The sequence below is a fragment of the Rhincodon typus genome, chromosome 30, assembly GCF_021869965.1.
Source record: "Rhincodon typus isolate 14 chromosome 30, sRhiTyp1.1, whole genome shotgun sequence".
Lineage (NCBI taxonomy): Eukaryota > Metazoa > Chordata > Chondrichthyes > Orectolobiformes > Rhincodontidae > Rhincodon > Rhincodon typus.
In genome coordinates, this window is record NC_063361.1 from 1,725,765 (window position 1) to 1,750,469 (window position 24,705).

The 24,705-nt window shown below is 42.3% G+C and overlaps 1 protein-coding gene across 8 annotated transcripts in view; it reads right to left on the minus strand.

The window, feature by feature from the left end:
• Window positions 1-24,705, minus strand: part of LOC109919639 (1-phosphatidylinositol 4,5-bisphosphate phosphodiesterase delta-3-like) — a 142,260-nt gene that overhangs the window by 40,893 nt on the left and 76,662 nt on the right. For all 8 annotated transcript variants that reach the window (XM_048614543.1, XM_048614542.1, XM_048614544.1 and 5 more), the window contains 2 exons: window positions 20,574-20,799; window positions 5,281-5,482 (listed from right to left, as the gene is read on the minus strand). In XM_048614543.1, coding sequence (XP_048470500.1) covers window positions 5,281-5,482; window positions 20,574-20,799 — 428 coding nt within the window. The remainder of the gene's footprint in view (window positions 1-5,280; window positions 5,483-20,573; window positions 20,800-24,705) is intronic.

Here is a 24,705-nt window from a genome sequence, read left to right on the forward strand (position 1 = left end):
GCAACACATGTTATACCCACTACAGGTGACCTCGCCCTGCCATAAAACAAACTAGAGATTCAATTTTATTTAAACAGCATCATGTAGTATTTTTAATTTAACCAGATAATATCCCTGTGCAGACAATAACACTGATTTAAGCAACTGCCTGATTACCAGGTCCTGTACATTTCATCATACACAATGACAAGAAATACATATTTTGGAGAAAGATTCAATATTTGCAACCCAGATTGCAAGAAAACCATTCAGATTTGGACTTCTATATTTCGGCCAAATAGAATCGTCATAGAATCCCTACAGTGTAGAAGCAGGCCATTCAATAGTAACCAAATGCAGAATTTATACATAAAAACGACATAGAAAAGAAAGACCATCTCCACACAGCAACTTGCATTGTTTCATTGTTGAAGAGTTGCTGAAGGAAGGGCGAAGAGGAGAGGAGTGGATGCATTCCATTCACTGTATCTGCTTGGACTCTGTCTTCCCATCCCAGACACCCTCATTCTCCTCACTCATGATAACTCACTAATACCAGAAATGAAGTTCCAGTTTTCTGGGAGAAACCTGTGTTACTGATGTGGACAACAGCCTGGCGCGAGGCTGAGGGACAACTCTCCTCATCAGGACTGGATCTGTCACCTTGGCCTTCACCTGAAGGTGCGGGCTTTGGTTTTGTTTGTTGGTGTGGGATTTGGTTTTTATTGAGTAGACAGCAGAGAAGCTACAGCCCAAGCCTCATCCAGGGGGTGACAATGCAGACCAGGGCTCAGGTTATACTTTTGCATATTAATAGGTGCCACCAAACCTTTCATAGGAAGGCTCACCGATATACAATGTAGGCCCCAACACAGGTATACAGATGCTTCTGACAGTGAGTTGAACCTGATTTCCCAGAGTGGAATATCTAAGAGACTCTCTGGCAGATCAGTGATGTGATCTTAACTGGTCCCTGACCCCTCTCCCTTTCTCTTCTTTCCTCTATGATTATGGGATTATTACAAGATTGTAAATTACAAAAGCAATAAGTAGACCATTCAGCCCATCAAGTCTGCTCTGCCCTGCCATGGTTGGTCTGATAATTCTCAACTCCATTTTTTTTTGTCTTACCCCCTCAACCCTTGATTCTTCCCAGATTCAAAACTCTGTCTATTTAAGCTTTGAATATATTAAATGATCCAGCCTCTACAGCCCCCTATGACAAAGAATTATACAGATTCACTACCCTCTGAGTGAAGAAACTCCTCTTCATCTCTGCCTTAAGTGGGTGATTCTTTATTTTTGAGATTATGCCCTCTGGCCCCAGATTCTCCCACAAAGGAAGAAGCATTTACCCACTCAGTTAACCTGTCTAGATCCTGCTGCAGGCTCCTTGTGCCATCCTCAGGAATTGGTTTCCCACCTATTCTTGTGTCATCTGCAAACTTGGCTCAAGTACATTCACTATCCTCATCCAAGTAATTAATATATACGGTAAATAATTATGGTCTCAGCACTGATCCCTGTGGCACTCTATTAGTTACAGGTTGCAAATGCCCCCTTTATCCTAACTGTCCATCATCTATTAGTAAGTCAATCCCCTAAACATGCTAATATATTATTGCCATCATCATGGACTTCTATTTTATTAAATAGCCTAATGTGTGATACCTTATCAAACGCTTTCTGAAAGTCCGAATATATCACATGTACTCGTGACCCCTTATGTAACCTATTCGTTCCTTTCTCAAAAGAACTGTAATAAATTTGTCAATGATTTCACGTTCATGAAGCCATGCTGACTCTGCTTGATTCTATTACATGCTTCTAAATGCTCTGTATTACATCCTTCATAATTGACTCTGACATCTTCCCAATGTTGGGCTAACTCACTTATAGTTACCTGTTTTTTTGTCTTGCTCCCTTTTTGATTAATCTTGTTATATTGGCAATTTTCCGATCCTCTGGGATTTTTCCCAAATCTAAGGATCTTGGAAGATAACTACTAGTGCAGCGACTGTCTCTACGGCTAATTCCTTTAAAATTCTGGGCTGCAACACATCAGGGTCAGGGGGCTCATCAGACTTTAGCCCCATTTGTTTCACTAGTACTTTTTGTCTAGTGAAAATTCTTATATTTATTTCTGCTCTCTCTCTCTGTCTCCCCTGCTGCACACCGCCCACCTTGAGCCCCAACCATTTTAGCATCTTGACTATTTTGTATTTTTGGAATGCCATTGGTATTCTCTACCATGAAGATGCAAAGTATGTGTTCAAATCTGCTATTTTCTGGCTTCCCATTATTATTTGCTCAGCCTTGTTCTCTTAGGTGCCTACGTTTACTGTTGCACCTATCTTTCTTTTCATATATTTAAAGAAGTCCTCACTGTTTTTATAGATAACACAGTGTGGAGCTGGAGGAACACAGCAGGCCAGGCAGCATCACAGGAGCAGGAAAACTGACGTTTCCGGTCAGGACCCTTTCTGAAGAATCTCTGAAGAACCAGAATTCTGAAGAATTTCCCAATCTCTGATGCTGTCTGGCCTGCTGTGTTCCTCCAGCTCCACACTGTGTTATCTCTGACTCCAGCATCGGCAGTTCTGCTATCTCTCACTGTTTTTATGTTACTTGCTGGTTTCTCCTCCACCACCACACCCCAGTTTATTTTCTCCTCATTTGTTTTTTGGTTGTCATTTGTTGAATTTTAAAATCCCAATTTTCCCAATCGTCAGATTTACCATTAATCTTTACCACACAGTGAAATTTTTCTTTCAATTTGATACTGTCCACAATATCCTAGTATGGGTCACCATGGTAGTTTGTCCCCTTCATACAATCCTTCTTCCTCACTGGGATATATCCTTGTTGAAAGTCATGAATGCTTTTTGAAATGTCTGCCTTTCCTTTTCAATTGTTTTTTCTGCTGAATTCCTTTCCCATTTCACTCTAGTCAGCCCTGTCCTCATTCTCATGAAATTATCCTTACTTAAGTTGAGCACAGTTGTTTCTGACCCAAGTTTCCTCCTCTCAAACTGAATGCTAAATTCTGCCATGTCGTGGTCACTAGTCCCTAGAGCGATCTTTTATTTTCAAATCATTTATTAAACCTGCCACATTGCACATGGCCACATGCTTTCCTCATTGGATCCACACATACTGCTGTAGGCAACTGTTCCAAATACACTCCTAGAATTCATCCTTTTGGCTACCTCTGCCAATTTGATTTTCCCAATCTTAGTTACCCAAGTTACACTGCCATTTTACATGCTCTCACTATCTCCTGATTATTCTCTATCCTAAAGAACAGTGACTGTTAGGGGGCCTTTAGATTAATCATACCGGTGTCTTCTTCCCTTTGTTTTTTCTTAACTCCACCCATATCGATTGTATGTCATACAATTCAAGACCATTTCTTGCTAACATATTAATGTCAACTCATACTAACAAAGCCACCGCCATTCCCTTCCTTTCAAAAAGTCACATACTCCAGAACATTTAGTTCCTAGTTTCAATAACCTGGTAACAATGTCATCCCTCCCACAAAGTAGCTTTCTCTACCAATGTCTAGGCGATGCATGTTGTGGAGGTCAGATAAACCAAAATGGTTGGGTCAATAATGATCACAGATAATGTTCAGTTAACAGGAGAGTTATCCAGTAATTATAAACTTTGTTGATCTTCTCAAAACATTGAAGCAATAATGCTGTAGTCATGCACAATCTCTCAACTTACAATGTCTCTGTCCATATGCAGCAGGACCCTGGCAACACTCCAGACTGGTTTGTGTTGATAAGTTCCAAATAACATTTGCACCACACAGCTACTAAACATTTAACCATCTCCAACAGAAAACCTGACCATTGCCCCTTGATATTCAATGGCATTTTCATCACCGAACCTCCCACTATCAACATCCTGGGGGTTACCATTGATCAGAAACTGAACTGACCCAGCCACATAAATACCATGGCCTACAGGAGCAGGTCAAAGTCTGAGAATTCTGTGGTGAGTAACTCACACCCTGACTGCCCAAAGCCTGTCTACCATCGACAAGGCACAAGTCAGCAGTGTGATTGTATACTCACCTGGTTGAGTTCAGCTCCAACACTAAGGAAATCTAATGCCATCCACGTCAAAGCACATTTGCACCCCATTTGCTTCACACCTTCAACATCCAGAACACAAAGACAGCAGTGTGACCCAGCTATATAATGGACCGCAGCAACTCACCTAAGGTCCTTCAACAGCACCTTCCAAATAAGCACCTCCACTACCTCGAAGGAGAAGGACAGCAGGTGCACAGAACACCTACGAGTCACAATCATTCCTTCGTTGTTACCCAGTTTGAATCATACAATTCCTTACCTAACAGTGCTGGGTGAATCTTCATTAAACTTCACCCTCAAGAAACCATCACTAGCATCTTCTCAGGGGACAGGAGGAACAGGAAACAAATGCCAACCATGCAACTGGTTTCCATATCCTGACAATTTTTAAAAATAATGCTGGGCATTAGGGCAACAGCAGGCTAAATATATGTATAAAATGGAAGTACCAAAAGCACAGAGGTTTTTGATACCGTGAGCCCTGACTAATTTTCTCAGTTGGTGCCAAAGAAGGGACATATTTTTAAAAGATAGTACGAACTGCCAATGCTGGAGTCTGAGATAACATGGTGTAGAGCTGGATGAACACAGCAGGCCAGGCAGCATCAGAGGAGCAGGAAAGCTGACATTTCAGGTCTGGACCCTTCAAGGGATTTGAATATCACTGGCTGGGCCAATAATTATTGCTCATTCCTATTTGCCCTTGAAATGGTATGGTGAACTGTCTTCTGTAGGTAGAGCCACAATCCCCTTAGAGAGGGAGATCCAAGATTTCGAGCCAATGACACTGAAGGTACAGTGATATATTTCCAAGTCAGGACGGTGACTGGCTTGGAGGGGAACTTGCAGGTAATGGTGCTCCTATGTATCTTCTGTCCTTAAAATTCTAGATAGCAGAGGTCACAGATTTGGAAGATGTTGTTGAAGAAACCTTGGCATCTAGTAGGTGGTACACACACTGCAACTAAGCTTTGGTAGTTGACAGAGAGGTGTAAGGTGTAGGATCAGGTACCGATCAAGTGGCTGGTTTGTTTCGAATAGTGTTGAGCTCCTCGAGTGTTGTCGCAGCTCAATTCATCCAGGCAACTGAAAAGTATTCCATCACATTCCTGATTTAATACTTTGGGTCCAACTCTGTTAAACTGGGACTGAGCTAAAGAATAAATATTTCAAATGAGAAGTTGATTATAGCTACCTAATATATGCCTCAGTACTGCTTGGTCCTCCCAGCTGGTCCTCCATCAGATAGGTGTTATGGGAAGAGGAGATGAAGTACTGACTGAGTGGCTGGGTCATGTCCTGGTAAACTTTGTCATGGTCTGAGTTAAACACATCCCCATCAGGGGAAAGCAGGTACATCATGAAGCCATCCTGGGTCAAGAGCTGGTTCTGTTTGGCTGAAGATTGGAAACAGATTCAGATTACTATTATGAATAGGACAGGACATTCTTTTACAAAAGCAAAATACTATTGGATGATGGAAATCTGAAATGAAAACAGAAAATGCTGGAGAAACTCAGCAGGTCTGGCACCATCTGTGGATGGAAAAAGAAAGTTAATATATCAAGTCCAATATGACTCTTCTTCAGAACTGAAGGTGAGAAGAATATTAGAGAGCACGTGTGTCGCAGACAAAAAGCCAAGATAGTGGTAATGGTTGTAGAGAAGGGAGATAGACCTAGAGTGGGTGTTAATTGTGGGGATTAATGGCAGAATATAAAAGCTGTTTCAACAAAAATTTGGGCTCTCAAGCATGCATAATGGATATGAGAAGTTTACATTGTCTATATAAGTGTTCACATTAGTTATGTGGGTCCGAGAATTACAGGAATGATTTGGAAGATGACTGGTACAAAAGGTGAAGTCACATGGTATCAGGGTGAGCTGGCGAGATGGAAACGGAACTGACTTAGTCATAGGAGACAGAGGGTAGTGGTGGAAGGATGCTTTTCGGAATGGAGGGTTGTGACTAGTGGTGTTCCACAAGGATCAGTGCTGGGACCTCCGCTGTTCGTGATCTACATAAACGATTTGGAGGAAAATGTAGTTAGTCTAATTAGTAAGTTTGCAGACGGCACAATGATTGTTGGAGTTACGGACAGTGAGGAGGTTTGTCAGAGGATACTGTAGGATATAGCTCAGTTGGAGGCATGGGCAGAAAAAAGACAGATGGAGTTTAATCCAGACAAATGTAAGGTTACACATTTTGGAAGGTCATGTACAGGTGGAAATTATACAGTGAACAGCATAACCTTAGAAGTATTGATATGCAGAGAGATCTGGCTGTGCAGGTTCACAGATCACTGACAGTAGCAACGCAGGTAGATATGGTAGTAAAAAAGGCCTATGGCATGCTTGCCTTCATTGGAAGAGGCACTGAGTATAAGGAAAGACAAGTTATGCTGCAGCTTTATAGAACTTTAATTAGGCCACACTTGGAATATTGCATCCAGTTCTGGTCACCACACTACCAGAAGGATGTGGATGCTTTGGAGAGGGTACAGAAAAGGTTTACCAGGATGTTGCCTGGTATGCAGGACTTTAGCTACGAAGGAAGGTTGGATAGACTGGGTTTGTTTTAACTTGAACACAGGAGGTTGAAGAGCAACCTGATAGAAGTTTATAAGATTGTGAATGGCATGGATAGAGTAGAAAGTATGAGGCTTTTGCCCAGAGTGAAGGGGTCAATTACTAGGGGACACAGGTTAAAGATGCGAGGGGGGGGGGTTTAAAAGAGATGTGAGAGGCAAGTTTTTCACACAAAGGGTGGTGAGTGCCTGGAACGTGCTGCCAGAGGAGGTGGTGGAAGCAGATAAAATAGCAGCTTTCACAAAGCATTTGGACAAATACATGAACAGAAAGGGAATAGAGGGATACGGATCCCGTAAGTGAAGACAGTTTTAGTACGGAAGGGCAATATGTGACAGTGCAGGCTTGGAGGGCTGAAGGGCCTGTTCCTGTGCTGCACTGTTCTTTGTTCTTTCTTAATCAGTTGAAATCTCTATCCTATAAAGTATAGAAGGAATCTTGACTGGAAATAAAAGTGGAATTGGGAGTGTTGTGTCAAGATGTTTGAGCATGATAAATTACGAAACATAGAACAGAATGGAGCATAAACAAAAATATGCTCAGAGCTTTTCAGAAAGGCATGATGATAATCATGGGAGATTTTAATCTACATATATACAATGGAAGATTCAAATGGGCAAAGATAGCATAGCTGACAGTTCACAGTAAATCAGGATAGTTTCTTAAAACAGCATATCCTGGAACCAGAGATAGGTTATTTTAAAAACAAAAACAGAAGTTGCTGGAAAAACTCAGCAGGTCTGGCAGCAGTTGTGAAGAGAAATCAGAGTTAACATTTCAGGTCCGGAGATCTTTAGGTTATATTAGACTTGGTATTGGTTTTTGAGATAGGACTAATGAATGATCTCATTGTGAAAACTAGGTAGCAGTGACCAGAACATGATTTAGTTTACATTCAGGGAGACAGGACTGGGCCTTAGACAGTTTTTAAAAAAAATTAAATGCAGAGAAGAAAGGATGTTGCCAGCACTAGTAGGCCGGAGTTATAGGGAAAGGTTGGCCAAGATAGGACTTTATTCCTTGGAATGTAGGAGAATGAGGGGTGACCATATTAAGGTGTATAAAATCATGAGGGCATAGATAGGATGAATTCATATAGTCTTTTTCCCAGGGATGGGGAATTGAAGGGCATAGGTTTAAGGTGAGAGGGAATAGATTTATAAAGGACCTGAGGGGCAACTTCTTCATGCAGAGAGTGGTACACATATGGAATGGGCTGCTAGAGAAGGTGGTGGAGTCAGGTACAATAGCAACCTTTAAAAAATATTTGGATAGGTACACGGATGAGAAGGGTTTAGAGGGATATGGATCAAATGCAGGCAATTGGAACCAACTCAGTGGGCACCATGGTCAGCATGGACCAGTTTGGGCCGAAAGGGCTGTTTCCATGCTGTATTATTCTATGACTCTAAATAAGGTAAATTATGACAATGTGAAAGCAGAGCTGGCCAAGGTGAACTGGTAAATTAGGTTAAAGGGTAAATCAAGAGAGTTGCAGTGCCAGACGTTTAAGGGGATATTTTCAAACAGACAGAACAGATACATTCCAAAGAGTAAGAAAAATTGCGAGGAATGGTCCCACCAGGCATGATTAAATAGAAATCTGATAGATAATATCAACCTTAAAGAAAAAGAACATAGAATTGCACACGGGCAGGTATTAGATCAGAAAATTGAAACAGATAAACCAATAAAGAATGACCAAAAAGGAAAAAATGAGGAACTGGTTGACGTACTTACTTATATTTCCAGATACAGTTGAAAAAATGCTATATCAAGGGTTATTGCTCATACTGAAGTGGGTGGAAGATTGGTTGGCTAACAATGTTAACAGTAGGTATAAATGGATCTTTTGCATGTTGGCAAAGTGTAGCAAATGATGTGCTATAGATATCAGTGCTGGAATCTCAACTTTTTATAATTTTGGATAAAGGGATTAAAGGTACAATTACCAAATTTGCTAATTACTCAAAGCTGGTAGAAAAATAAGTTATTCAGTAGACATATGGAGGTTACTGTAAAAACCATATAATTTTATTTTCTGTATTGTTCAGGTAGTGGGGGAAAGCTGTTTGTGAATGGCCTGGCACCCAGAGGAATGTAGGCAGAGTGCGGTTTGGCCAGCAAAAAGTAGCTGATTGGTTTATGCAATTGGAACAGTTGTAGATAGTAAATATCTTCAGCCTGATAACAACTCTCTGATTGGTTCCTAGGCAGCTGCACACCTTGTAGGTGTAAATGATATTGGGAGCAGTCTTTGGATATCTGGAAGTGAGATGGTGTCTTCCTCTCTGCAGTGAAATACCTGAAGACTCAAGAAAACTTTCTCCCACCAGTTGCTGTAAGTTGTTGCTGTTAATGAGTAACTAGCACTCTTTGCAGTTACTGTACCAATTGCCCTGTGCCTCATGCAAGGATGTGAAGAAACCTGATGAAAAGAGATGGAAGGACATAAAGTTTTGGCAAGCAAAAAGATCATCTCAATGAACCCTATGGATTGGTACTATTGAACTGTGATTCCCACTTCTTCCCCTCCACTGTTTAACTAATTTTTTTGTTTGTTTTTGTGTGTGTAAAGTTTTAAAAGGGGATTAGAGTTTTAACTAGTAGAACCATTTGTTGATGGTTCATTGCTGTTTACTTGTGATTGTAATTTACTTATTTGTAATAAACAGTAGTTCTAAGTAGGTACAGAAACCTGATCAGTATTTTCTGTTAATGTGGTTTCAATAAACAGGTCTTTAGGTGCTTTTGTGAGGACCCTGGGAGTAATGGGGCTTGAGAATCAGCATGCTTTTCCATCTGGATTGAAACCCATCTTTTTTTTTTGTAGAATCAAGTGAGCAGACAAAGGTCTGGCTAATGGAGTACAATGTGGGAAAACGTAAAATTGCCTGTTTTGGCAGGAGGCATAAAAAGCATATTATCTAAAATGTGAGAGGTTGCAGAGCTCTGAATTAGGAAGGCTAATGGAATGCTATTATTTTTCATGAGGAGAATTAAATATAACAGCAGGGTGTTATGCTTTAGTTATACAGGGCGCTAGTGAACTTACATTGTTACCTTATTTAAGGAAGGATGTAAATATGGGTGGCACAGTGGTTAGCACTGCTGCCTCACAATGCTAAGGACCTAGGTGACTGTCCGTGTAGAGCTTACATGCTCTCCCAGTGTTTGCATGGATTTCTGTCAGGTGCTCTGGCTTCCTCCCACAGTCCAGGGATGTGCAGGTTAGGTGGATTAGCCGTGCTAAATGCTGGGTTACTGGGAAAGGGTACAGGGCTAGATTTGGGTGGGATGCTCATAGGACGGTCAGCGCAGCCCCAATAGGCCAAACAGCCCATTTCTGCACTGTAGAGATTCAATGTTGAGAGCAGTTCAGGGAAGGTTTGTCAGAAAATTACCTGTAATGTGTCTTACGAGGAAAGGCTAGGCTTGTAGCCACTCAAGTTTAGAAAAGAGGTGATTTTATAGAAACTTTTAAAAAATCTTGGGGTCTCAATAAGGTAATGTGGAAAGGGTGTTTCCCCTTATGGGAGAATTTATAACCGGGGGGGTTCCCTGAATATTTTCAAGGCATAGGTGGATAGATTCTTGTCATGTGAGGGGGTGAAAGGTCATCAGGTTTGGCGACAATGTAGATTTGATGTTACGATCACATCAGCTATGATCATGTTGAATGGTAGAGCCAGCTTGAGAAACTGAATGAACTAATCCTGCTCTAGCGCATGTGTTTTCATCTACCCATCCCTGTAAAACTCTGTTGTACCCCACACCCCACTCTTTAACATCCTGATGTACCCCACACCCCTTCCTTTAACACTCCGATGTACCCCACACCCCTTGGTGTGACACTCTGATATATCCTGCACCCTTGACTGTTACATTGTTATACCCAACTCGCCTCACTGTGACATTCTGACATACTCCACTCCCTTCACTGTAACATTCTGATATACCCTGCAACCGTCTCTGTAACTGTGATGTATCCTACACGTTTCACAGTAACATTCTGACATACCCCAAACCCCTGACTCCCACATTCTGACATACCCCACTGTCCTCACTATAACAGTGATATACTCCACACCTCTCAATTTTTACAGTGATATCCTCCACCCCCTCAATGTGAAACTTTCTGAAGTACCACATATATGCACTGTAGTTCCCTATGTTAGACTCTAACTCTCACTGTAACTCTAATACACTCCAGCCCCCTCACTTCGACATTCTCTGATATACTGAAGCTGTAGGAACTGGGCGGTGCTAGGGAGTTCAGGGCAGTGTTGGGCTGTGCTAGTTCATTTATGTTCTGGCAATAATCATCCAACGCTTCTAAAAATAAAAATATAACTTAATTGCTAACAGAATGCCAAGTAGTACACCCTTCTAACCAAGCTAAACAAACCCTTGGTCACACCCTGCAAACATGTCATTTGAACATTTTTATTTTAACATGCCCACACTGAGTTTAGTTCTCCCCATTTGAAATATCTTTATCTTGGCAATCTGAATTTCTGTTTTGCAACGAGCAGAATGATGTTTTTACTGAAACATTGTTTCATTTGTTCAAAGTGAGATTTAAAATCTGGATGACAGCACACATTTATAAGAAGCTTAGTGCTTTCCCACCATTCAGGACCTTTCCAAATTACACAAAGGTGTTCAGTACTCTGTCTTGCGATCCCTGTCGAACACTCTGTGAGGTAGATTAGACAAGAAGAGTTAAGGCCAGGTCTCCTGTGCCTCACTAAACTGCACTCAGAGGCTTGTGTTTCCAAACCCCAGGCCTGAGGACTTGAGCAGATAATCCACCTGACAAAAGAACGCAAGACTGAGAGTGTGCTGCTCTTGCCGAGGAGTCACCTTTCAGAAAAGGCCCCTCAGTGTTTTGTGAACATTTCCAAGACTTGTTTCAAAGCTGAGCAGCAATGTTATCCTGGTGCCCTCGCTAATTTTTGTCCCTTAACTAACAATACTAATGTCCGGTCAGCATCACATAATAGTTTGATATATGCACACGAGCTGCTGTATTTCCTATGACACTCTTCATATGTATGTAAATGGCTGTAAACGGATTTGTGGCATACCGAAGATACGAAGGGTACCAAAAAAAAGAAAAACTTTCTTGCCACAACAGTTAAGGATTTTTTCCTGCATAGCTGCTCTGAAGTTCAAGAACAAGAGGTAACTTAGGACTAAGTAGGATCTTCATGAGTTTAGGTAGGTTCCTCTTGTGTACACTACCTTTAAAAGAATTCACCTTTAAAACACTCCACATGCACATAATGTTGTGACTCTGCCTGATGGTTGAGCTGACCAGTGGGTTTGTAAGCTGCACATAGAGAAATCAGTGGTTACTGTAATGTCTGCTTATAAAGTAACTTCTGTTTTTAAAGTAATTTTTGCTTCAAATAAAGGAACCCAGAGAGACAAATGATGAACAAGCAATGAACTCATCATTTCATTACTAGCTCTGTCTGAGCAACTCACCTAGTTCCACTCTACATTTTGAGATCTGGCCATAGCAGCAAGTCCCAGCAAGTCGGTAAACGTGCATGAACATTCAATTTGCTGTGAGGCTTATAAGGAACATTGGTCCCATTTCCACCTTTTCTCTGTAGCTTTGGAAATGAACCAATAATAAACCAGTTCTATTTTGCAGGCCATGATTAAAGCTGCCTGCAGCACAGGCAGGACATTGATAACAGGGCAGAGAGATCGATGGAACATCCCCTCATTCCCCTGGCTGGTGTCCCAGCAGAGGCTGAACTACATTCGTGAGCTTTCTTGCCATCATCTGCAAACCCCTGACCTATTTACCCCACTCTCCATCGTCGATAACATTTCAGACAAGGCACAGTATGGAGTTGTCCTTATAGGCTTGAACGGTGAATCGTTTCTCCCTTGATAGATGTTGTCTGACTGGCTGTTGACTCTTCCAACATTTTTTGTGTTTATTTGCACATGGTTCATGTCCTGAGTTTTAATTGTAACAAAAAGGGACAAGTAATGAGCAATAATCTGTGTATACAGATAGCTTGTAGGCAGGCTCATACTATATTCCTGAAGCCCAATGGATGTTGGGCTCTATGGAAGGACTGGAATACAAAGGAAACGACATGATGCTTCTGTTGTCCGGAGCCTCAGCCAATCTTCTCTGGAAGGATGTGTTGGCCTCAGAGGCATAGATTCACCAAAATTATACCGGTGTTTAGAGGGTTCATTTATGGAGGACAAGCTGCATAGGTCAGCCTTGCATTTCCCTGAATACAGATGATTAAGAAGTGACATTGCCAAGATATTTTAAATGATTAAACAAATGGATAGACCAAACAGAGAGAAAAGTATTTTGTCTGGTAGGGGAGCCCAACACAAGAGGGCCTGATTTTAAAATGTATGCAATGATGATGATGAAACTATTATTGGTTGTTATAAAGAAGAAGAAAGTCAGGGCGATCTTCTCGGGGGAGAGGAGGGGGAATGGAGTTCGCAATGGCAGGGGCATCCTCCAATGATCACAGCCGCTTCCTTCCAGCTTTCCTAAGCATTTTTTAAAAAAAACTGTCAACTCCACCCCACTGACTGTCTGTGCCAAGCCTATCATGGCATCAGTCAAACCTTTAGCAAGTTCGATTAATCTTTCATTATTTATTTACACATGGTGGGCACGCTGCCAATTTTCATTCCTTTCCACTCTCTGTATTATGTGGCTGAGCATGGGACTGGCAGGCAAGGTGATGGACTTGCCCTTCCCTCTATTTCATACACCCCCCTCACTCAGTTAGGGCAGGTAATATCCAGCCTAATAACTCAGTTTCTCTCCCCTCAAATGCTCCCCAAGCATTTCCAGCATGTGCTATTTTTATTTCCGTCTATTCCTTTCTCTCTGGAATACGCATCAAATCTGTCTGGAAGTACCTCAATACTGAATTCAGAAGAGTTGCATTGGCGTCAAAACATTAACTTAGTTTCTCTCTCCATAGATGCTGCCAGGACCTGCTGAGTTTCTCTAGATTTTTCTGGGTTTGTTTCAAATTTCCAGCATCTACATTATTTCACTTTTACTTAATACGACATTACTGTCTGCATCTTCCTCTGTAAGGGCAGTGCATTTCACTTTGTGTCACCAGTCTCCCTGCAAAGGTATGCCGCTTTAAGATTTTCTTGATATCTAATTGACTATTTTATATTGATCTAATTTACTCACTAAGATACCTTCCCTCCTTGGTCTTTATTTAATTTCTCTCTCTCTCGCTCTCTGACACTTGGCTGATTCAGCCCTTGCTGCGTCAGTTTCCCTGTTTACTGGGATTATGTGTTAACTCTTTCCACTGGCCTTAATCATCAGCAGGTGATTTTTTTTCAAATGATGAATCATTTTTAGGAGACACTTTTGCCAATATTGCCTACATCTGGCTGCTCTTTCTTGGCAATCACTTTTGCCAAAAAGGAGGCGGTTGCATCTGAAACATCATCGTTCTGTCAATTCTCCGTGCTCAACACACCAAGATATCGTGAGATCAGAACTTCAACAAACAGTTAAGCTTAGGCTCAAAGGAAACAACAAAAGCTCAGCCTTGAAGGCATACAACCATCTTGGAGAACTTCACACAGGTCAGTGAGACCTCAGTTACACTTTCTTTATTGCTGGATATGTCAATTGGTAAAAATGCACCTTTTTTCTCTTCATTCACAGGATGAGGCATCGCTGGCTAGGCCAGCATTTATTTACCATCCTTAACCTGATCCCAGAGGGTCAGTTTAAAAGTCAACCACATTGCTGTGGGTCTGGAGTCATATGTAGGCCAGGCCAGGTAAGGATGGCAGTTTCCCTCCCTAAAGACAATTAGTGAACCAGATGGATTTTTCCAACAGTCGACCATGGGTTCATGGTCATTACTAGACTCAATTTCACATTTTTTAATGAATTCAAACTCCATTATCTGCCGTGGTTGGATTCAAACCTGGATGCCCAGAACATTACCTGGGTCTTTGGATTAAGAGTCAAGTTATAATACCCCTTGGCCACCTTAATCATTAATGAAGCATTGAGATTTAGAGAAGGGAAACTGCAGGGACTGGGATGCATGGCTTCACTCTCCAATTCCTTTTTGATTTCACGTCTTCTTCATCTTCACACTTTTTTTTGGTAATGTTGCACTACCCCTGGTGGGCAATGTTTGTAATTCATTAATAACGCAGTGTGGAGCTGGAGGAACACAGCAGACCAGACAGCGGAGGAACACAGCAGACCAGGCAGCAGAGGAACAGGAAAGTTGATGTTTCGGGTCGGGACCCTTCTTCAGAAATTTCTGCTGTGTTCCTCCAGCTCCACACTGTGTTACTTCTGACTCCAGCATCTGAAGTACAAACTATCTCTTCGTAATTCATTAATTATTTTTAAATTGTCAGATGGGTGATTTGGGCGTATGGTAATGACTGAGCTGTCTGCTTTATGCCAGCACCAAATGCAGTTCTATCAGAGTCATGAAGCAGAGGGTGGAGTCACGTGAAGTTAGCCTGCATGGGAATCGAAGTGAGTGGGGGCACTCATTGGCAGGTGGCCAATCCCAGTTTCCCAACAGTGGGATGAAAATTAATGATCAATGGGCAGCAGATTGAGGCCAAATCGCATTTCCTGACAGCAGGTGTTCTGAAGAAGTCATATTGGACTCGAAACGTTAACTCTGTTTCTCTCTCTGATCCTGCTGAGTTTTTCCATTAATTTCCATTTTTGTCTTTTAAGTGTTGGATATCTCCTTTTAATACATTAATTCACAGCAAAAGATGTACTCAGATTTACAGTAATGGAGAGAGAGAGAAAGAGAGACAGACAGACAGACAGTTGGAGAGAGGGACACACGAACAGTGAGGGAGAGATCAAAATAGGTAGACAGTTAGAACAAAATGCACAGACCTACAGAGTGTGCAAAAGGATGATTAGGACGTCATCCAAATATAACTCTACCAGATTTCTTTGTACTTCAGGGATTAAGTATGCAGCAAAGTGGAAACACAAACTTAGAGATTTATGACTGATTAGAGGTAGCATGCAGCAGGTGAGATGGTCTTTGTGTTAGATATAGATTAGAAAACAGCTGTAGTTATTGTGTGGGACACCTTGTTGAATCAGGAGAGGAGGCTTTGATAATTAAAGCCAGGCAGTGACTGTGAAAAGGAGCATGGCTGAGGAGGGAGGGAGGGAAGTGGTAACTCTACCAAGGCTCATGGAGGACAGAGGGTGGAAGGTGGACTACATAGGGAAGTGTCTACACAGAGGGTCAAGCATGAATATGGGGAGGTCAAAGATTGAACAGGGAAGGTCAACAGCACACACCTGAGAGTCAAGGGTAACAAATGGCAGGAGGTCAAGTTAAGGATAGTAGAGGGAAGGTCGAGGATGACTGATAGTCACGTCCAGGGTAATTGGAGCAGGTCCAGTGTGTGCCATTGGGAAAAGAGGAGGATAGTGAAATAGGGAAGAACATAAGAAATAAGAGCAGAAATAGACCATTCGGCCCCTTGAACCTGCTCCACCATTCAATAGGATCATGGCTGATTAGACACCAGTCACTTTCACTTTCCTGCCCTTTCCCCATAACCTTGATTCTCCTGCTGATCAAGAATCTATCTCAACCTTAAAAATGCACAAGGACTCTGTCCCCACAATGCTCTGTGGCAAGGGTTCTAAAGACTCACAATGCTAAGAAATTTCTCCTCATCATTGTCTTATATTGGCACCCGTTTATTCTGAGACTATACCCTCTGGTCCTAGACTCTCTCATGAGGGGAAACATCCTTTCAACATATACCCTGTCAAGCTCTCTAACAATCCTAGATGTTTGAATGATATCACCTCTCACCCTTCTAGATTCCAATGTCTAAAGTCCAAACCTGTTTAACGTTTGCGCAGAAGACAGTCCCTCTATACCAGGCAGCATCCCTGTGAATCTTCCATGAACTGCCTCCAATTAAATGACAAGTTTTTCCTTAAATAAGGGGACCAAAGCTGCTGACAGCACTCCAGATGTAGTCTCACAATCACCTTGTACAGAGGACTCACTGTTGAATGTTAATTGGTCAAGGACGAGGAGGATGGATAGATAGAGAGGTCAAAGATGACTCAGGAAGAGTACAGGGCTATGGCTTCCAGTTCCAGGGTTAGTCAGTGTCCACAGACATGACTGGGTCAACATGAAGAGTTCTCTACAGTTAACCTCAAGGATGGAGTTGTCCACCCTCGGCAGGTGAAGATCAGAGTGTGGCTGAGAAAAAGTGTAGGGACTTCCACTGGTAAGGACAGGATGTAGGCCTTAAAAATCATGTTGAGCAGATCTTTGCCTGGCCTTTGGTCACCACATGAAGATAAGATGATCAGAGGTAGCTGAGAGGGGCAGAGGATCAGCCTCCTCAGGCTGCTAGCAGAGGCCAGTCAGATATCAAGCATTACCATGTGATTGCTGCACTGTCAGTGGTATCTTCTACCTGCCAGACAAAGAATGTTGGGAACAGCTGAAGGTGTCACTATCTGCATATCTAATCAGCTGGCTGCCCTGTGGTTGCAAGTAGTTTGCTGCTTCCACTCCAAGAGGAACTGCTGGAGTTTTCCCGTGCTGCTATTGGGACCCGAGACATGCCAGGAAGATTCTGCTGGAGTAACAGACAGCTGTAGAACTGACGGACAATCAGACACTGCATTCTGTTGACACCCAAGATGAATTTCCAACTCGAAGACCCTCTCACCAATCATCACAAAATTTGTGCATCTCTTGTTTTAAAATCGAGCAACTTACTCACACTTGCCTACAATTCCTCAGCTTCTCCTGGTATACATCTGTTACTGTGAAGTGTTTCCCTCTGTATTGATCCAATATCTGACATAATTCAAGCTCGGAATTCCCGAGCAATGAGACTGGTGTCTAATAAGGCTCTTTTATTGCAAGGGCCAGACTCAGGTTCTGAGGAAGGGTGACCAGACGCGAAACGTTAATCTGTTTTTTCCTTCACAGAAGCTGCCAGACCTGCTGAGCTTTTCCAGCAACTTTGTTTTTGTTTCTGATTTACAGTATCCGCAGTTCTTTCAGTTTTTATCAGATTATCCCCATGCTGCCGTCCACCATGTTACCACTTCATAAAATAAATCAAGTGTTGATGGACACCTTTAACTACTGAAACATTTCCTCCCCGACAGAAGCATCTACTGTTAACATTTTTTCATTTTCTATTTCACAATTCCGAGGTGCAAAAAAATGCTTAATTCCATAATGGAAAGGAGAATTACAGCACCTGAAACCTGAATGCATGAACATGTTAATGTGTACAGGGAATACATCCTTCAGGTTTGAAGGATGACACTGCACTTACACATGTTTACTACACAAGGGTTTCAGACCTTCCTTAGTGACAATTCATACAATTTGAAGTGTGCCCACTAAACAACACAGTGACAGCAGTGTGTATCACCTAAAGAAGAACTACAACAACTCAACAAGGCTCCTTCAACCAAAACCCATGACCACTTCCATCTAAAAGGACAATGGGCAGCTCGATATATGGGAACACCAGTGTCAGGAAATTCCCTTCCAAACCACTCACCATCCTGACTTGGAAATGCATCGCCATTCCTTCAGAGTTGCTGGGTCAAAATTTTAGAACTCTCTCCATAATGGCATTGTGGGTCAACAGCACATGGACTGCAGCAATTCAAGAAGGCAGCTCACCACCACCTTCTGGAGTACAAACAGGGGCAGGCAATAAATGCTGATGTAGCCAGCAACATCCACGTCCCACAAGTGAGTGAATAAAAGAAAATACTTTAAAGTATTTTTGCTTCTAGTCCCCTCTCACCATATCATATCTGATTTTATTAAAATCAACCTTTCCCCGGTTGAGAACTTCGATTTCAGGCCCATCTTTGTCCTTTTCCATAACAATCTGGCTACAGTAAATCTGGCTACAGTACATATGCTTCCTTCCTCCAAGTTATTAACATAAATTGAAAACAGTTGTGGTCCTGGCACTGATCCCTGTGGTAACAGGTTGATAACCTGATAAAGAATCCCTAACCGCACTTGCAGTTTCCTGAACCAGGAGCCAATTCTCTATCCGCGCCATCATACCACCTCCAACACCGTGAGGTCTTGTCTTACGACTTAACCTTTTGTGAGGTACCTTACTGAATACCTTCTGGAAGTCCAAATGCAACACTTCTACTGGTTCCCCTCTATCCTCTCCTGGTGAGACTTCCTGGAAAAACTCTAATAAATTAAACAGACATGATTTCCCTTTCATAAAGCCATGCTAGCTCTGCTTGTCTAGATTATGATTTTCCAAATTTTCTGCAATTACCTCCTTAATAACTGATTCCAATATTTTACCAACAGATGATGTTTGGCTTATCAGGTAATTTTTGATAATCTTGCCTGGTGCAGGACAGGGTGTGAGTAATGAGCCAGTTAAACAACCAATTTGAAAATGTGACAATCTTATAAACTTTGTACTCTAAACAAATGAAATGTAGTGTGGGATGCTAGTTTTACCGTGTCTATATAGCACTGTTTACTGACTTCATTGGAGATGCTGTAGCATTGCATACAATCTCACCAGTTTACTGATGAACAGGTATTCTCATAATGCTTGTTTGCATAGCAATGATTGCTACACATTTAACACTTAATGTGCCAGGCAGTTTGAACTGTTTAAATGTGATGCCATGTTATATTTATGCAGAGTTATTACTTATTAAAATACATTGAGTTAGGGGTGAGGTCATGTCTGAGTAGAGAGATGGAAAGAATTTAAAAGAGCTGGGGCAATCCTAACACAGTCAATCCACACAGAATGGTTTTGGAGAAAGTCAAGATTTGCACATTTCCATCATATTTTCGTTGCTGTAATGTGATACATTAACTTTACTCACCAGACTGCAGTAGTGAAGAAACCAAAATTCACAAAGGTTTTTGGAAGAGAGATGTAGCTAAATATTTCATTATATAAATGGCAAAAGTAATGGGATAAGGCTGGGAATTAGATTTAAGTTGGTTCCGCTTTCAGAATGCTAGTACAAACAAGATGGACTGAATGGCCTCCAGTGATGTGGTAAAATGCCAGGATTGACTGCTTGAAGCTAGTACTGACTTTCAAATGGACACTGCTGTGCCTAGAGGTATCATTATTCCTCCCACATAGGTCTTACCAGCTTAGATTGCATGATGCCATGCTCTCAAGATCACCTGTTCTAATGGATTCAGTGTTTTCTCTGGTGGAGTTATTAGATGTGAGGACCTAGGACTGTGGATGACATCAGGGGATGAGGCTAGTAGAGGAAAAAAACTGACAGCAACAACCATACACAGCATCATCAGTGTCCAGTGGAATGGTCACCTGACACAATGGTCCTGATTCTGAACTATAGACAACTCTAAAGCAGTAGAAACTGGGGTGGGGAGTGGGGCACATTTAGGCTCCGGCTACTTCATTATTTGGACCATCACTTGCTGGCCAGTACATCAGCCTGCTTCAGTCTGTAACCCCCTTGGCTACAGGAAAGAAGGGTCTTAGTTGGAGGTTCTATCATAGCATTTGGTCATGTGGTGTACCATTACAGTGTAGGGTAATACTGACGGAGTGCTGCAATATTGAATGACCCTGCTCTGGTGGTTCAGCTTACAGAGAAAATGAGCAGGAAGTCCTTATAGTGAACAGTCACCCTTAAAGTGGGCACTTAAAGCAGGACATCTTTCCCCAAGCTGTTGGTGAGATGTTTGTGTTGCAAAATGGCCATTATATATTTCAACTTGGAAATAGTCGCTGAACTTGACAAAATATTCACTGTTAAATTGTTATTTACGCCTGTCTGTGTGACTTAGGCAATAGAAGTGTGCGCATATTCTGTACCTGTTTCATTCAGCTCATATTTGTGTATAATTGCGATTGCATTTTCGTCGGTGGTGATTTCCTTCTGCTCTTTTAAGAAATTCTTGATCTCAGTGACAGTCAAGATCTGGTCCTCCCCTGAGTAGTAGTTAAAGATCTCCTCCAATTCTGGTCGCTGCATCAGAAACTTGCAAAACTCCTCGATCTCGTGCTCTTCCAATTTGTTAGTATTGGACTTGTCACATTGCTAAGGAGGTAAGAGAGAGAGGTCAATGAGATACCTTACAGAAACACTGAAAGCTCCCTCAACAGTTGCCTCTATGCGTGGTACTAAATCAAGATGACAGCTGAATAAGCACTGAAGTGGCAAACTGAGTGATTATGCTGTGGTTGATTGGCTCGCAGAGCTGGTTCGTTAGTTCACAGACGTTTCACTACCCTGCTGGGTAACATCATCAGCGCAGCCTCCGATGAAGCGCTGTTGTGTTTTCCTGCCTGGTATTTAAACTCTGGGGTCCACTGGAGTTGATTACCTCATTTCCAGTTTATCTTCACAGTGCTGTATATATAGGGTCTAATTCTACCTGTTTATTGATGGCCTTCTTGGTGGAGAACAGAGCTTTTAGGAATTCCCATGCTTGTCTCTGTTTGGCTTGTCCTAGGATCCTGGTGTTGTCCCAATCGAATTGGTGGTTCTCCTTATCCATGCAAATGGAGACGACACCACAACTGGGTAATAAAATAATCAACATACTAAACAGACTCAAACAGACCGGACAAATCAACACAGCCTACTACCTAAAAATAAAACCTGAAGGGACAAACACCCCTCGATTCTACGGCCTCCCAAAAGTACACAAACATGAAGTACCCCTCAGACCCACAGTCTCCCTCCCAGGCGCACCAACACACAGGTTAGCCAAGGAATTACAACAAAGACTAAAGCACCTCAGTCAGCAAGTCATCACACTCAATCCACTCAACCCAAGTGTTCCTCAAATCCCTCAAAGACATAAGAATAGACGAGGATGAGACCATGGTGTCCTTTGACGTCACTGCTGTATTCACATCGATTGACATACCACTGGCAAGAGAAACACTAGCAGCACTACTAAAAGAACGAGATCCGAGTGACACCATCTCCACAGACAACATGCTGAAATTACTGGACCCATGCCTCATGATCCACTTTACCTTTAATGGCCAAATCTGTGAACAAATCAACGGGACACCCATGGGGTCACCTATTTCCGGACTAATAGCAGAAGCGGTGATGCAGAGACTTGAAAGCATGGCCTTTCTGAAGATCCAACCTAAACTATGGATCCGATACGTGGACGACACTTTCATCATCAAACAGATTAAACTAGAGGAGACGCATCAACTCATAAACAACACTCTCACCGGCATCAAATTCACCAGGGAAGAAGAAAAGAACAACCAGCTCCCATTCCTGGACGTCATGGTAGAATGCAGGGCCAATGGGGAATTTCTGACGAAGGAACACAGAAAGGCCACACACGCGGATCAAGTCTTGAATTTCAACAGTAACCACCCCAATACACTTAAACTAAGTTGCGTGAAAACACTATTTAAATGAGCGACAACTCACTGCCGCAACCCGGAACTACGCCAAAACGAAGAAGACTGCCTCTACCAAGTGTTTAAGGACAACGGATACCCGAATAGCTGGGTCAGAAAATGCCTATCACACAAACAACAACAGGAAGGTACAGTGCACCTTGACACACTCGTCACATTACCGTACGTCAAGAACATATCTGAACTGACCACAAGACTCCTACAACCACTGGGTATCAGAGTGGCACACAAACCTACGTTGACCCTACGCCAACTGCTAACTCAAACCAAAGACCCCTTACCCACTATGGACAGAACCAATGTGATATACAAGATTCCATGCAAGGACTGTGACAGACATCACGTTGGACAGACAGGAAGGAAACTGGCCATAAGAGTACATGAACACCAACGAGCAACAAAAAGACATGACCAATACTCACTCGTCTCCATTCACATGGATAAGGAAAACCACCAGTTCGACTGGGACAACATCAGGATCCTAGGACAAGCCAAACAGAGACAAGCATGGGAATTTCTAGAGGCCTGGTTCTCCACCAAGAAGGCCATCAATAAACACACAGAATTAGACCTTTTATATACACCACTGCAAAGAAATACCGGAAATCAGGTAATCAACTCTAACGGACTCCAGAGTTTAAAAACCAGGCGAGAAAATGCAACAGCGCTTCGTTGGAGGCTGCACTGATGATGTTATCCAGCAGGGTAATGAAATGTCTGCGAACAAATGACCAGCTCGGTGAGCAAACCAACCACAGCATCCACAACCCCCACAACCTACAAATCCACTCAAGAACCGAGTGTGTGTGTTTCTGTAGAGGTTTACATGAGTGTGAATCAATATCTGCATGTCAGTGGAAGTGTAAACAAATGTTTACTTGCCTGAGTGACTGAAACAGTAAGGGTGTGTTAATGTAAATGTTCATCTGGATGAGTGTCAGTGGGTAATTGAGTATGTGGGCGAGTGTTTGTGCAAGTGTGAAACTAAAACAAAAACAGAAATTGCTGGAGAAACTCATCAGGTCTGGTAGCCTCTGTGAGAAGATAGCAGACTTAACATTGAGTCCGGTAACTCTTCATCAGACTAAAACCCGAAAGAACTGCGGATGCCGTAAATCAGAAACAAAAACAGAAATTGCAAGAAAAGCTCAGCAGATCTGGCAGCACCTGTGAAGGGAAGACAGAGATAACGTTTCAGGTCCGGTGACCCTTTCTCAGAGCTCTTCATCAGAACTGTTTGCAGCTAGGGAAATATGGTATTTATGCTGAAGTTGAATTTGGGGGAGGGGAGAAGTGAGTGGACAGGTGGAGATGAAGCCCGTAGAGAGACAGAGAGATACGAAAGGGGTAGGTAAACAAGGGGGTTATGGAAAGCAGGCCAATGCAGCAGAAAAGCTGAATAAGCGATAATAAGAACTAAGAGTAGGAGAAAATGGGTGGGCTGTACTGAATGCAAACCCTTTTTTCTTTATTCATTCACAGGATAAGGGTTTTATTGTCCATCCCTAATTGCCCAGAGGGCAGTTAAGAGTCATTGCTGTGGGTCTCACATGTAGGCCAGACCAGGTAAGGATAGCAGTTTCCTTCCCTAAAGGACATTAGTGAAGCAATCGGCAATGGATTCATGGTCATCATTTGATTCTTAATTCTAGATACTTATTGAATTCAAGTTCCACCATCTGCCGTGGCAGGATTCGAACCGAGTCCCCAGAACATATCTGCGTCTCTGGATTAACAGTCCAGCGATAATACCACTAGGCCATCACTTCCCATGGTAAGCTGATTATAATGTCATAATTGGCCTAGGAATACATGAGAATGAAAGCATGCTAAAAACAATCAATGTCATAACTAAAATGGATGTGGGGTGGGTAAGAAACATTGAAGAATGGAATCAGGCTCTAAAATGATTGAACTTGGTAGAGTCATAGGGATGCACAGCATGGAAACAGACCCTTCAATCCAACTCGTCCATGCCGACCAAATATCCTAAATTAATCTAGTTCCATTTGCCAACATTAGGCCCATATCTCTCTTAAACCCTTCCTATTCATATACCCATTCAGATTCCTTTTAAATGTTGTAATTGTACCAGCCTCCACCACTTACTCTGGCAGCTCATTACATACACGCACCACCCTCTGTGCGAAAAAGTTGCCCCTTGGGTCCTTTTTAAATCTTTGCCCTCTCACCTTAAACCTATGCCCTCGAGTTTTGGATTCCCCCACTCCTGGGAAAAAGACCTTGGCCATTCACTCTATCCATGCCCCCTCATGATTTTATAAATCTCTATAAGGTCACCCCTCAGTCTCTGATGCTTCGGGAAGAATAGCCCCAGTCTATTCGGCCTCTCCCTATAGCTCAAACCCTCCAACCCTGGCAACATCCTTGTAAATCTTTCCAGAACCCTTTCAAGTTTCACAACATCCTTCCTATAGCAGGGAGAACAGAATTCACACAGTATTCCAAAAGTGGCCTAACCAATGTCCTATACAACCTCGCACGTGACCTCCCAACTCCTATACTCAATGCACTGACCATTAAAGGCAAG